General features: G+C 35.3%; 2 protein-coding genes across 5 annotated transcripts in view; one reads left to right on the top strand and one right to left on the bottom strand.

The window, feature by feature from the left end:
• Positions 1 to 16188, bottom strand: part of LOC106050938 (uncharacterized) — a 68012-nt gene that overhangs the window by 14298 nt on the left and 37526 nt on the right. For all 4 annotated transcript variants that reach the window (XM_056032715.1, XM_056032714.1, XM_056032717.1 and 1 more), the window contains exon 16: positions 15992 to 16171. In XM_056032715.1, the coding sequence (XP_055888690.1) occupies positions 15992 to 16171 (180 nt within the window). The remainder of the gene's footprint in view (positions 1 to 15991; positions 16172 to 16188) is intronic.
• On the top strand, positions 670 to 12962 carry LOC129926786 (muscarinic acetylcholine receptor M2-like). Its single transcript, XM_056032718.1, has 2 exons — positions 670 to 822; positions 10799 to 12962. The coding sequence occupies exon 2, from the start codon at positions 11064 to 11066 to the stop codon at positions 12369 to 12371; it is 1308 nt and encodes a 435-aa protein (XP_055888693.1). The 5' UTR covers positions 670 to 822; positions 10799 to 11063; the 3' UTR covers positions 12372 to 12962.

The following is a 16188-nucleotide window of genomic DNA, read 5'->3' as shown; positions in this document are numbered from 1 at the left end:
TGATGAAAGAAGTGGATGTATATATGGATCTAATCCCTTCCTTACGTTTTGACACGTTCCTTGTACCACTTCCACTTCTTGGATCTAGTTGAAATTTTGCGACAATTATTCATAGTCGATGACATTACACGATACAATACAAAATTTACCAATTAGTTTATCAATTAGTACTAATTGATTAATTTAGTTTTATAAAGCAGAAAGGGAGCTAGACCCTACCATTTTCAGATAAATGGCAGTAATTAGCGATTCTTTCCCTTTGTTTTTAAACTAGTAATATATTTTTCTTTTGCTTCAATTCTTTCTTGTGTTTGAATGACAAATAACTTAAGAATGTTTCGTTTATTTTATTATTCAAACATAAAGTCACTACGTCTCTATATACAATAACGAAATAAAATAAATTATTTCGTTCTTTGCAGTGTTATTAGAAAGGTCAACAAGTCTTAATGAACTTTTTAAAAAAACCTGCTGTCGGTAGTAAATAAACATTTATTATATTGGTAACCTACTTTGTACGATTTAAGTTTAAAATAAATGTTCTAACAACAATTAGTTCCATGACACAACGAGCGCATTAGTTCGCCTCAGTTAGTCTTCAAACGCAAGTCTGCAAATTAAGGGAAGCTTTCAGTTAGAGTTATCGACCTTATCTTTGTAAGATAGAGCGGAATGTAGGCGGGGAAAATGTTTCCTCTTTAGTTTATGTTCACTTGCACGTAATAGCAGACGACATAAAACAGAAGTCAATTTGTTTTCGGAGATTACTGCAAACAGAGGTGAAATGTTTATCTTGTATTTTAAAGCACATAAAATGTAATGGTAAGAACAATTTATAAATGTAATGATAGAATACTCTATCAATAGATATTGTATTTTGATTAGACAACATAATGATTAGAGGTATATAATATTGATTTCATTTGTAAATCTTTTAATGACTTTAATCAATAAGTAGTAAAGAGATTAAATTGTTATATACATTCCGTTGCTATTCCCAGAAATAGGCCTAAGCCGCTTTTTAAGAGAAAAATGTTTAAAGCTCACTTTACGGCGAAAAATAATGTTGATCATGGGCGTAGCCGGGGGGGGGGTTGGGGTTCAAACCCCCCCCCCCCCCGAAATGAAATCCACCCCCCTTGGGGGGGGGGGACGGAATTTAGTGAATGATTTTTTGCTTTCATTTTGTTTATTTTAGGTGAGATTTTAATACTAAACCATCAATTGCCCCAGCACAACCAATGGGGTTTTGAGCTTAAAACCCCTTACCAGGGGGTTTTGAGTTTAAAACCCCCTACCAGGGGGGTTCGAGTTTAAAAACCTCTACCAGGGGTTTTGAGTTTAAAACCCCCTACCAGGGGGGTTCGAGTTTAAAAACCCCTACCAGGGGTTTTGAGTTTAAAACCCCCTACTAGGGGTTTTGAGTTTTAAACCCCCTACTTGGGTTTTTTGCAGTTACCCCCCCCCTCTTCTATAAAACAAAACAAAACAAAAATGCAAACGAAAATCTCCTAATTCCAAGAGCACAGTTAAGGGAGATTTTGATTTTAAAACCCCCTCCAAAATTTACGATAAACCCCCTCTTCAATATAAAAAAAAAGTTAATTACGCACTCAAAATGTTATGAGCGTAGCTAAATGGGTTTTGCCTTAGTTTTTAGTTTAAACCCCACTTCAGCGGGGTTTGAAGATAAAAAATACCTCTTTAATAATAAAAACAAAGCAAATTATACATTCAAAATGTTTTGTGTGTAGTCAAAGGGGTTTTGAGATTAAACTCCCCTCCAGTGGAGTTTGAAGCTAAAAAGTACCTCTTCAATATAAATAAAAGCAAATTACTCACACTAAAATCTAAGAACGCAGCCAAAGGGGTTTTGAGTTTAAACCCCCCGCCAGGGGAGTTTGAGGCTAAAAAATACATCTTCAGTGTAAGAAAAAAAGCAAATTACGCACTCAAAATGCTATGAGCGTTGCCAAAAGGGGTTTTGAGTTTAAACCCCCATTCAGAGGGGTTTAAGACTAAGACTAAGACTGTTTTATTGATCCTTACGGAAATTTGTTGTGATTACAGTTAATGCTAAAATACCTCTTCAATATATAAAAAAAGCAAATTACACACTAAAATTATTTGAGCGTAGCCAATCCAATCGGGGGTTTTGAGTTTAAATCCCTCTTCTACAGATGGCGTTTGTTTAAAGTTGAAAACCCCTCCAGATGGTTTTGAGTCTAAGATCCCCCTACAGAGCATTTTGAGGTGGAAAACCCCCAACAGATGATTTTGACGATAAAACTTCTCTTTTGGATATAAAATCTAAAGCAAACTACAGTCACTTAATTCCAAGAGCGTATTCAAGAGTGGTTACACATTTTATCAGTGGCAGGGCTCCCTTAATAAACTGCAGTGAATAGTCATCTTCCGAAATTGATGGCTAAGACAGATTTTAGAAGTCCGTTATAGAGATCGGGTTTAAATCAAGGAAATCCTATGCCGATCTGGGAGTCGATTCCTTTAGTAAGATTGTGAGAGAGCTACGCATGAGGTTTGCGGAACATGTTCTCCGACAAAATGGATTACGCATAAGAAGAGTTGCAATGATATCCTAGTACAACTTGACGCCACTCATTCATTGAGGTCCTCATGGCAGGTGGGAAGAGGCTTTAGACATTACCAGTGACAGATTTTTATGGAAACAGCTTGACGTCAAATGCTCCGAAGGGCGCGGTAGGGTCTAAGTCAGTAAGAATAGCACATTAGGTTTTTGAAATAAAACTTTTTAATAGCAGGAAAATGCACTGTAGATACCTCAGAATATGCATTTTGTTGGCTTTCAATACCAGAAATAGTGCTCGGAGGCGGGGCTTCGCCCCGCGCTGGGGGAGCGCTGCGAGATCCCCTGTTGGCTTTCAATATCAGAAATAGTGCTTGGCGGCGGGGCTTCGCCCCGCGCCGGGAGAGCCCCTAGCGCTCCCCCAGACCCCCTTGCTAGTATTTTTCCACTAACTAATGGAAGAACCTATTCTATGGCACAATAAACGTCTTCCGAAAGAATGAAGAGTCAGAATGCAATAAAGATTATGTACACACACACACACACACACACATAAATACATATAAAAAGAAAATTTCGCTGTGGGGGGGGGGGGGTCGCGGGCCCCCCCCAAACCCCCCCCCCCGAAAAAAAATCCTGGCTACGCCCATGATGTTGATATTATATGAATAAGTTATGTAAGCTTTAAACAACACATTTTTTAACATAAAGTGTTAAAACGTTGTTAATTTTTACATTAACATAGGACAAGTTTTTGAAAGGGCGTATGTAAGTTATGGGGGCTTCTGATCAGTCTCTGGTTCGAATCTCGGTGGCATTTTTAAAGTCGGATTTTTAGGACAGCCCTGAGTCCACCCAACTATACTGGTTACGTGATATTAGTTGGTGAACCGTAAAAGTAAAGGCGTTAACCGTCGGCCATAGAAACAGATGATTTTTACATCATCGGTCCTATAGATCTGGGAGGGATACTATGTAATGTATAAGAGTGTTACAATAAAAGACATCAGAATGTGTTCCTGTTTTATCTTATTGGTAAATTTCATTTATTTGATTACTGTAGAAAATTTTACTAGACATAACTAGAACTTCACATACACTTGTACTCAAACACCCATATAGTTGAACATTACTAATTGATAGTGAAGTCAAGGTTTAAAAAAAAATCCATTTGATGAAAACAAATCTCAAAACTTTAAATATTGTTATCTACGACTGAAAATGTGTATCATTATTCTCTTTAAGATAAACGAGACTTAGTTCATCAAAGGGAATTGTAAAAAACATCAAATTCTTGGTTTTTATTCATGTCTGCTCCTAACCAAAGTCTGCGATCTGTTAATGTTTTTCCTAAACTCTGACCCAGTTTTGCTGAACTGAGCCCTTCATTTGAATGTATATACATTTCGGTTTATTGAAATATATATTTCCTTAATAATGTTTTTAGATGCTCCAACCTAGACATTGTTTAGTAATATTAAAGACGGAACATTATTTTTATGGTTTAGATCAAAATATAATAACATTCCAAACATGGTCAATAACGCTTTCCTCATTTTTAGCGGCCCCCGTAAGGGGAAAAAGCCTCTATTAGGTTTGTGCAAAATGTCCGTCTGTCCGTCTGTCACATTCAGATCTCGAAAACTAGAAGAGATATGAAAAATATTATTTCCTCATTAAATGCGGCTTGAAAAGTTTAGGTGCAACGGCTACTTTTGGTTTTCTAAAAGCAAACCGTTTAATTTATAAAATTAATTATGCAAGCGATTTTTTCATAAAAATACACCAATTCTAAAACAATTACGTAAATGTAAGGGAGGCAATGTTACAATATGCTAACAAAGATGGATGATTTCTTTGTATTTTCAGTATCACTAAGTCAAATATATTTATAAAATGTACAGGAAATGTTTACAACAAATATAAATAATAGTTAAAGATGTTTTTACTGGTCAACTAGCTACTAAAATAAAAAGAAAACATTTCTGTTTGTTTATAAAGGCTAATTATGCACTTTGTATGTAAATATCACGCACATTGTTTAAAATAGACTTTTTATGCAGCGACTTTCGTGCAGTAGCGTAACGTCAAACACCACATAGGGCTACACCAATTCCTTAAACTTTTTAAAAAAATCAGATTTTATTTATTTTCTGTTCAGTGCCCCCATCCGAATAAAAGAAGATTATTTTTGTGCGTTTTGTCTGTTGGTTCCATCTGTCCGTCAGGATTAGATTAACAAATAACACTAGAGGCTATTGTAAATCTGATTTAACCTTTAATTTTTCATTCAGAAATATTGCAATAGTTTTAAGTATCTATAAAAGATTGTTCCGGATGTTTTGTGAAAAACAAATCAGTGCCAATGAATATTTTTTGCTCTTCTAACTTATATTAGATTTTATTTCCATGCTTAAACGTTGCAAGAAACACATGATCTTTAATATATTGTTCCGTTTTTTTAATGTTAATGGCATATAAATGCTAAATAAAAATATCTATACTGATTTACATTTCATTAACTATAAAGCTGTTCGGATATTGTTTCATAAAAAATAAATTATGTCAAATGATTGTTTGAAATCGCATAATTGACTAATATTACACTTATATTCTTTGACACTACGTCACTATAGTTTATTTATCAATATCAATTGTTCCGAATTTTTAATTTAAAACAAATTTATGTCAAATAATTTTATTTGTTTTAAAAAATATCGACAATAGGTTATTAGGGATTTAAAAATAATAAAGTAATTTACTAGAAACGATTATTGAAAATCAATTTTTAGACTTATTTTACAGTTAATTTTCTTGCCAAAACATAATAAAAGTTGTTTAATCGGTAAAGAATGTTCCGGATTTTGTTTCGAAAAAGAAATCGACCTACATTACCTTAATTTTCTTACAAATCGTCGCCAAAAATGATCCGAATTTTATATGAAAAATCTAATAACGCTAATAAATGTTTAAAGTCCCTCTTCTAATAAATATAACAAAAAATTTTCTCATTTACGAAAATTGGTTGTTCCGGATTTTTTATGAAAAATAGTTTAACTCTATTTATGTAAAATCGCACTTCTCTCTTACACTACATTTAACTTTCTAGCTAAAACGTTAGAAAATCGAATTATCGTTAATATTATGCTCCGATTTTTAAGGAAAACAACTTCCTAACACCAAATTATGGTTTGAAAAAATCTCCATAACAGACCATCCCACAAATTTAATTAACGACATTAGATTGATCTGGAATTCTTATTTTCTCTCACTATAAATATATAAACATCCGGAACAATCTATTATAGAAACTTAAAACTAATGCGATGTTTAGGAAGGGAAATTAAATTTTAATCAGATTTTCAATAGCTTTTAGTCTTTTTTTTCCCTCGCTTTTAACATACGGACAGACAGACTGACAGACAAAACTAAAAAAAAGCGTCTTTAATCCTTATATATATATATATATATATATATATATATATATATATATATATTTATTTATATATATCATGGGCGTAGCCAGGATTTTTTTCGGGGGGGGTTGGGGGGGGGTGGAGTTTTCTCTCCCCCCCCCCACCCCACCCCCAGCGAATTTTTTTTTATATGCATTTATGTGTGTGTGCCTACATAATCTTTATTACATTCTGACCCTTCATTCTTTCGGAAGACGATTAATGTGCCCTAGAATAGGTTCTTCCATGAGTTAGTGGAAAAATTGTAGATTCCCCGCCATTACTAGCAATGGGGTCTGGGGGAGCGCTAGTAGCTCCCCCAGCGCGGGGCGAAGCCCCGCCGCCAAGCACTATTTCTGATATTGAAAGCCAACAAAATGCATATTCTGAGGTATCAACAGTGCATTTTCCTTCTATTAAAAATTTCTTTTTAAAATCCTAATGTGCTATTCTTACTGACTTAGATCCTCCCGCGCCGTTCGGCGCATTTGCCGTCAAGCTGTTTCCATAAAATTGTAGACTCCCCGACATTACTAGCAAGGGGGTCTGGGGGAGCTCCTAGCGCGCCGCCAAGCACTATTTCTGGTATTGAAAGCCAACATAATGAATATTCTGAGGTATCTACACTGCATTTTCCTGCTATTGAAAAGTTTTATTTTAAAAACCTAATGTGCTATTCTTACTGACTCAGACCCTCCCGCGCGTTCGGCGCATTTGCCGTCAAGCTGTTTCCATAAAAATCTGTCACTGGTAATGTCTGAAGCCTCTTCCCACCTGCCATGAGGACCTCCATGAATGAGTGGCGTCAAGTTGTACTAAGATATCATTGCAACTCTTCTTATGCGTAATTCATTTTGTCAGAGAACATGTCCCGCAAACCTCATGCGTCGCTCTCTCACAATCTTACTAAGGGGTCGACTACCAGTTCGGCATAGGATTTCCTTGATTTAGACCCGATCTCTATAATTGACTCCTAAAATCTGTCTTAGCTATCTTTGTTGAGCCACATTTAGTGTTTTTCAATTTCGGCAGATGACTATTCACTGCAGTTTATTAATGGAGCCCTGCCACTGGTAAAAATGTGTAACCTCTCTTGAATACGCTCTTGGAATTAAGTGAGTGTAGTTTGCTTTAGATTTTATATCGAAAAGAGAAGTTTTATCGTCAAAATAATCTGTTGGGTGTTTTCCACCTCAAAATGCTCTGTAGGGGGATCTTAAGCTCAAAACCATCTGTAGGGGTTTTAAACTTTAAAAAAAAGCCATCTGTAGAAGAGGGATTTAAACTCAAAACCCCCTATTGGATTCGCTACGCTGAAATAATTTTAGCGTGTAATTTGCTTTTTCTTATATTGAAGAGGTATTTTTAACATCAAACCCCTCTGAATGGGGGTTTAAACTCAAAACACTCATAGCATTTTGAGTGCGTAATTTGCTTTTTTTCTTACACTGATGTATTTTTTAGCCTCAAACCCCCCATGCGGGGGGTTTAAACTCAAAACCCCTTTGGCTACGCTCATAGATTTAAGAGTGAGTAATTTGCTTTTATTTATATTGAAGAGGTACTTTTTAGCTTCAAACTCCACTGGAGGGGAGTTTAAACTCAAAACTCCCTTTGACTACACTCATAACATTTTGAGTGTATAATTTGCTTTATTTTTAATATTAAAGAGGTATTTTTTACCTTCAAACCCCGCTGAAGTGGGATTTAAACTCAAAACTGAGTCAAAACCCATTTAGCTACGCTCATAACATTTTGAGTGCGTAATTAGTTTTTTTTTATGTTGAAGAGTGGGTTTATCGTTAATTTTAGAGGGGGTTTTAAAATCAAAATCTTTCTTAACTGTGCTCTTGGAATTAGGGGATTTTCGTTTGCATTTTTTTTTTGTTTTGTTTTATAGAAGAGGGGGAGTTAACTGCAAAAACCCCAGGTAGGGGGTTTAAAACTCAAAACCCCTGGTAGGGATTTTTAAACTCAAACCCCATGGTAGGTGTTTTTAAACTCGCACCCCTCTGGTAGGGGTTTTAAACTCAAAACCTCCTGGTAGGGGGATTTAAACTTAAAACCCCTTTGGTTGTGCTGGGGCAAGTGAAGGTTTAGTATTAAAATCTCACCAAAAATAAACAAAATCAAAGCAAAAAATCAATCACTAAATTCCGATTCCCCCCCACCCTGGTGGGGGGATCTCATTTCGGGGGGGTTTGAACCCCAACACCCCTCTTCCTGGCTACGCCCATGATATATATATATATATATATATTGAGTTTAAAAATCCCTACCAGGGGTTTTGAGTTTTAACCCCCCTACCTGGGGTTTTTGCAGTTAACTCCCCCTCTTCTATAAAACAAAACAAAAAAAAAATGCAAACGAAAATCCCCTGATTCCAAGAGCACAGTTAAGAGTCTAACTAGTCTAACTAGCCCATCAAATGAAATGCTAAAGAACAAACTCGGTGCATCAATGTCTATGAACCCTCTAGAAGCTGCACGTATAGAAGACATTTTTAGTCTAACTAGGACGTGTGACGTAATGGAATTTTTTTCCTTTGAAGTCATAGGAGTTAATTCTTTAAATGCTAAAACAACTCGGTATAGTAATGTATATTAAACCTCGTAATGTGACTCGCATTTTAAAAAGACATAATAGCTAGATTTAGATCTAATCTAGATTTTTTACACTAGATCTAGATTTTTTTTCTTACACTAGAGCTGGATTTTTAAAACTAGATTTAGATTTAAGTTCTAATTAAAATCAATATAGAATCTAGATCTAGAATTTCTTTGTCTAGTTTTGAATGTTTGTTGTTTTACATGTTTCGGATGTTCCTTCAGAGTTGTAGTCCAAACCTCCCGTCGGACGACGGGGGATGGAGCGGGCAGGGTTTGAACCTGGGACCATCGATGAATCCAAACGACAGTCCAGCGCGCAAACCGCACTACCAGACAGCCATGATTTAGACTAGATTAAGATCTATAATTTTAATTTCTAGGCTTAAAGTGTAGATTTTTATTTCTGAAATCTAGATTGTCAATATGTCAATATTGCAATGTTATAAAATACTAAAACTAATCTACTATTTTAATGTTTCATGTTGCAATTAGTCTATTAATTGATTATCTAGTGTTTTTTTAAATAAAAATCTTATCTAAATTACATCTACATTATCCCAAATATATATTTTAGATCTAGATCTAGTAGATATAGATATTGAGAGTGCTAAGTTAGAAGTTTAATTTAGGTAGATTTACATCCTCATTCTAGTTCCATTTAAATGAAAATGCTCAATACCAAAAGATTATCTAAAATCGTTCTTCTGACATATTGTACATATCCGGTAGTTGTCATTCCGAATTGTGTAGGTATATTATCAATAGTAGGCTATTAGTTTGTAACCAGTTTGTCATTAGATTAAGAGCAATGCCTGGTCGTGCGGTTAGCGCGCAGGACTGATTATCTCTACGGTCTCGGTTTCATACCCTGCTTGATGCCATACTCAGTCGACCAGCGAATATGCGGATCCGACAGGGATCCGTCTCCCACGGGGGCCGCCTCTGAGTTTGTGTGGCAACACAAACTCTCTTTGTGATCTTGTTTTTACTAAATTAACGCAGCCATGTTTTGTGTATGTAAATGATTATTTGGAGAGAAACCATTTTCCAATACAACTCAGTTTTCGAAATCTATAGTTTCACAGATGACTAGTTCATCTATAACTCACCAGGACTTTGATCTTAAACTGTCAGTATTTTTTTAAAACGCACAATCCAATTTTAGTTAATCATAGATAGAGAAGTTCAGGGAATCAATAAATACGTTGAGGCAGTAACCTCTTAACTGAACTTTAATGAGCTCAATAGATCTACTTCTGTCTTGCTACTCTAGTTTCCTCTCTTATAGTACAAATAGATAAGTTTGTTTATAGGTTAGCACAGCGTTCATGAAGTCAATAAGTCGGACGTTCTTAAAGGAATCGATATCATTTTACGTTTTTTTTTAAAGCAAGTGCTGTCTTTTTAAAAGCAATTTAAAAAAAAATGCTCCTGTCTGAATTCAAACTGGAGGCCGCAAAGATGGAAGGCCGACGTGCTAGCAACTAAACTATTCAAGTATATATAGAAATAGAAGGTCTTATAGAGTGTTGTTAGTTAAAAATGTTCAACGAACGACCAACTTCTCTACACAAGGCTTACCTCCCATAAGCTTAGTAATTTTGTTTATATAAAACAAAATTAATTAATCACGACTAATTGATGAACTAAGTGGTACATTTTGGATTAATTTATTGTGTTGTCATTGACACCGAATAAATGTGCCAAGTTGCAGCTTGATTCGAGAATGAGAAGCGAGAGAAATAGTGTGTCCACCCAAACAGACAGTGGGAGTGAGTTCAGATACAATTTGTAGCTAGTAGACAAATTCAAATCAAATCTACCAGAATTATGTTTCACGTTTATTGTTGATCTGATGGATTACAATGCTACGAAAAATGCTCAGAGCTATCTTATAAATGGATTGAAGATTTCATTCGACCACGGGGTAGGTCCAGGCTTATGTTTCACCATAAGATACTTTGATCAAGCTATAGATATATTTACGATAAAGATGTATCTTTTGCTTTTAAACAGTCAATGTACATAAATATTGCAAGCGAGTAATAACACTATATTATGACTTAGGCTACACAATTTAGTGAAAGTATAATGAAATACTTTTCTAAGTAACTTTGATAGTTTTCTTTAGTTAACTGTTTAATTTAAGATTAATCTTTATGAAGTTTTCTCATTTCTGTCAATAGATTGTAAGATGTTTAACATCCAGGCCACGCCTCCTTACATCAGCTTATGCAATGTGGACATCTGAAGGTTTAGAACAGTTAGGCAAAGCTGAGGACGGTCTTCAACCAGGTGCTTGAGTTTAGAATTACGTTTTCAATATTAACATTCAATCTCAAGTAAGAAGTTGGATATAACATTGAAATATAATGTTTAGTCCATTAAGATGCAAGCTTTGTCGTGACTGAAGACTTGTTTACCTTGACCTTAAAGTTCTACAATAATAGCATGGTGAATGTCAGCGATAGTGGTTGGCAAGGGGATACTTTATCTACGTCATCTATCATACTGGCCATATTGACCGCTATAATGTCTGCTTTAATCACCTTCGTCAACCTGTTGACCATTCTTGTCATCAGGAGGACGCCAAGTCTCCGGACGCTGTCCAACATGTACATCACCTCCCTGGCATTATCTGACCTGGTGGTGGGCTTGAGTCTCATTCCTCTCCTCCTCTTCTTTATCCCGTCCACCCGTGTCCAGCTGTTTGACCAGAACATCCAGTTTTGTGTCCTCGTCTTCGGCATCAACCTCGGGGTAGCCGTTGTGTCCAACATCAACATGACCCTGATCGCCGCTGACCGCTACATCTACATCACCCGACCGTATGTCTACAAGAGAGCAGTGAACAAGCCCTGCGTATTTATTCTCATGGCTTGCGCTTGGGTGTTCGGGGCGCTGTATGCCCTTCTTCCCCAGCTGATCCACAACCACGACGTTTACTCCTGCGACGCCACGTTGGTGATGCCCGTGTGGTATTTATTCTACACCAACCTGACAATGTACTCACTGCTGGTCATCACTGACCTTGTACTGTACTCACATATTCTTTACGTGGCACACAGACAAAGCAGAATAATAACAGTAGTAAACGCATCAAAAAATATACCAATAACTTCGCCTGTAACTTCACCGTCAGAACATCTCACTTCAAAGCCTGGGCAAAATACTGGTACAAATTTTTCAAACAGTGACCAAATAACACTATGTAAAACTGATGCTACATTATCAAATCAAACACATTCGTCAATGTTAAAAAAGGATGACATATTTAGCATTCACCATATTGCCAACGAAATGTGTATGGAGCACATTAAAGAAACATTTTTCACAAAACCTAGAACTATTTCCAAAAAGTCTCACGTGAATTCCCAGGCTTCGTCTTCAAGTCAATCCAAAAATATAGAAGTCCTCCAAGTCAGACGCCACGAACAGACGCTTAAGGGTGCGGACAAGCTGTCAACAAAACTAGGCAACAATCGCATGAAAAGCGTCAAATTTTTCATGACTGTGTTCGGAGCGTACTTTGTCTGCCTGACCCCCACCATCGTGTGTATGGGGCTGGACTACTACACCCCTGTCCCCAGGTTCTTATACAATATCTTCAACCTGCTGGCTCTGCTTAACTCCGGCATTAACTTCATCATCTACCTGACCCTCAACGCCAGGTTCAAGCTGGCTGTTCTGCGCTTCTTGGGCCTAGCCAATCGTAATGTCATCGATGTCACTGACTTAATGACAAACTTTGATGCATGATGTTGATGTTAAAATACGCCATTGCACACAAACAAGTTACCATAACATCCACATCCACACAGTTTTGTTTCATTTGTTGTAACAAATTTGGATGCCAATAAAATTAGGGAGGAACTTTAGCACAGCCAAGAGCACCACAGGAAAAGTACCGTTAGCTCTCGCTAACCGTCTATGTACAGCATGATTCCTACGTAGGTCCAGCGCGCAAATTTAAAAAGCTCAAAGCTCGGCATCCTTCTCTGTTTTTTTAAGGGGGTGGGTAACCAAGATGTAATACGCAAAAGGAGGTACTAGAAAACATTATAGTAGTGTCACAGTGTAGGTTATAAGAAACTGTGTGATTTTTTAAAGTGCTTCCGCCTGTACATAGGGACGATAGGGGCATGAGTGAAGATGACTACAAAAGAATGTAATGACTACATCAGTGAAGGCGTAAGAGTTACATTAGCTACATTCATGGAAGCGTAAGAATATATTCGTTTCATCGGTGGGAACATAAGATTATATTAGCTACATCAGTGGAAACATAAAATAATATAAGTTACATCAGTGGAAACATAAAATAATATTAGTTACATCAGTGGAAACATAAAATAATATAAGTTACATCAGTGGAAACATAAAATAATATTAGTTACATCAGTGGAAACATAAAATAATATAAGTTACATCAGTGGAAACATAAAATAATATAAGTTACATCAGTGGAAACATAAAATAATATTAGTTACATCAGTGGAAACATAAAATAATATAAGTTACATCAGTGGAAACATAAAATAATATTAGTTACATCAGTGGAAACATAAAATAATATAAGCTACATCAGTGGAAACATAAAATAATATTAGTTACATCAGTGGAAACATAAAATAATATAAGTTACATCAGTGGAAACATAAAATAATATTAGTTACATCAGTGGAAACATAAAATAATATAAGTTACATCAGTGGAAACATAAAATAATATTAGTTACATCAGTGGAAACATAAAATAATATAAGTTACATCAGTGGAAACATAAAATAATATAAGTTACATCAGTGGAAACATAAAATAATATTAGTTACATCAGTGGAAACATAAAATAATATAAGTTACATCAGTGGAAACATAAAATAATATTAGTTACATCAGTGGAAACATAAAATAATATAAGCTACATCAGTGGAAACATAAAATAATATTAGTTACATCAGTGGAAACATAAAATAATATTAGTTACATTAGTGGAAACATAAAATAATATTAGTTACATCAGTGGAAACATAAAATAATATTAGTTACATCAGTGGAAACATAAAATAATATTAGTTACATCAGTGGAAACATAAAATAATATTAGTTACATTAGTGGAAGCGTAATATTATATTAGCTACATCAGTGGAAACATAAAATAATATAAGTTACATCAGTGGAAACATAAAATAATATTAGTTACATTAGTGGAAACATAAAATAATATTAGTTACATTAGTGGAAGTGTAATATTATATTAGCTACATCAGTGGAAACATAAAATAATATAAGTTACATCAGTGGAAACATAAAATAATACAAGTTACATCAGTGGAAACATAAAATAATATAAGTTACATCAGTGGAAACATAAAATAATATAAGTTACATCAGTGGAAACATAAAATAATATAAGTTACATCAGTGGAAACATAAAATAATATTAGTTACATCAGTGGAAACATAAAATAATATAAGTTACATCAGTGGAAACATAAAATAATATTAGTTACATCAGTGGAAACATAAAATAATATAAGTTACATCAGTGGAAACATAAAATAATATTAGTTACATTAGTGGAAGCATAATATTATATTAGCTACATCAGTGGAAACATAAAATAATATAAGTTACATCAGTGGAAACATAAAATAATATAAGTTACATCAGTGGAAACATAAAATAATATTAGTTACATTAGTGGAAGTGTAATATTATATTAGCTACATCAGTGGAAACATAAAATAATATAAGTTACAACAGTGGAAGCGTAAAAATTATATTTGTTACATTAGTGAAGGCGTAAGATTATATTACCGTGGTGTAGCTAGCAATGCGCGGGTGGTGCGGGCCGCACGGGACATCAAGTGGTGGGGGGGGGCATGAAACTGAGGACCAACTTTCCTCAGTAAAACTACACATTTGTAAATACATAAATAAAAACAAACACATTTATTTGTTTATTTATTTTGTTATGTCCTATATCTTTTCTGAAATAAAATTAACTATAAGCTGTAGACCAGCTGGAATCAAATGTAAGCTGTAGACCAGCTGGAATCAAATGTAAGCTGTAGACCAGCTGGAATCAAATGTAAGCTGTAGACCAGCTGGAATCAAATTTTACAGATTTGTTTAAATCTCTTTGACACTTTTTTTTAAAGACTTACATGACGTTACTTCTTTGTGCAATGCACTGGTTATGGACACGTTGATAATGATGTGTTTTTTAAATTACTAATTAGTAATGATCAAATTTCTTTTGTGGACCAGCGGGGAGAGAAGGTTTTACAACCGCTCAGTAAACTCAACCCTGCTAGAGTCGGGATTCGAACTCAAGCGCCCTTGAAAGGTGACTAAGCCGTAACCAAGCGGTTTTAACCTGTCAGCCAAACATGACTTGCTTGGAGGGAACTTGAAGTTTGTGACTAGGCAACCATAATGACAGCAAAGCTCAAGATTTAAATAAGCAAGAGGGGAAAATGTAGAGAATCTTGGACATCATGCATTGTCTCTTAAAGCAGTATCTGGCACTCCGCGAATGAGTTGAAGAACAATTGGCAGTACAAGATCAAAGAAATCTCCTGGAGTGACATTACATGAGAGACCGAATACGTGCTTGTACCAAAACAAGAAAAACGAATTCATTGTAACAGAAGTGCTCACGAAAACAAAACAAAAATCCTACAGAAAGTATAATTCTCGATTATTTTCCACAGTACACCTAACATCAAAATTTTATAGTACATTGTCATGCAGAGCCTCAAAAACGTATTGGCCACTAGAAAAAATTGCCAGTCAAAAAAAGATGAAGATTTTCAATCACCACACAAGAAAGAGCTACTGATGGAAATACTTTCATTGGAACGTAGTGCTCATGAAATAATAACCCCATAAGAACAAATGTCATGATAAATATGAATTTTAGTCGCCTTCATTGAATCCTCAGATGTAAATCAATCTCAATGGTTCTACCAGCGACATAGACAAAAACGAATTTTGTCTGGGGGATTCATGTAATTGTCACAGTTTCTCCAGAAGTCTACGAGCTTCCAAAATACGTGAGATTTACTTGTATTATCTTTTATTGTAAAATTGATTTTTTGCGAAATAGCAATGCTTAAATAATGAATACACTTTATTTCGAAATCAAATTTTTTTCGCTGTTTTAAAACTTTGGATTTTTGGAGGGCATTATGAGGAACTGCCGCACAGGGCATAAAATACCCTAGCTGCGCCACTGTTATATTAGTTACATCAGTGGAAGCGTAAGATTATATTAGCTACATTAGTGAAGGCATTAGATTATATTAGTTTCATTATTGCAAGCGTAAGATTATATGTTGCATCAGACAATAATCCGAATGTCATAAACTTACTTTTCGATCTGGATTGTTGTCTAAAATGGCGACACCTGGCAACTCGTTTCCGGCAAGAAATGACATGGCGGCTCTTCCGTTTTTGTTTACTGGACAATCAACACTTTGATCTTTCCACACCAGCCAAGTGTTGACTGTACTCTCCCCTAGAATCATGACTGAAGCTTCTGATTTCAATGACTGGTTAAAGGAGAATA

This window comes from Biomphalaria glabrata, chromosome 6 (assembly GCF_947242115.1).
Source record: "Biomphalaria glabrata chromosome 6, xgBioGlab47.1, whole genome shotgun sequence".
NCBI lineage: Eukaryota > Metazoa > Mollusca > Gastropoda > Planorbidae > Biomphalaria > Biomphalaria glabrata.
Note: the sequence above shows the minus strand (reverse complement) of the source record. Positions and strands in the feature narration are given on the sequence as shown.

Excerpts from the sequence above, each read along its gene's own strand:
- LOC129926786 (XM_056032718.1), top strand. The coding sequence starts at position 11,064 with ATGGTGAATGTCAGCGATAGTGGTTGGCAAGGGGATACTTTATCTACG.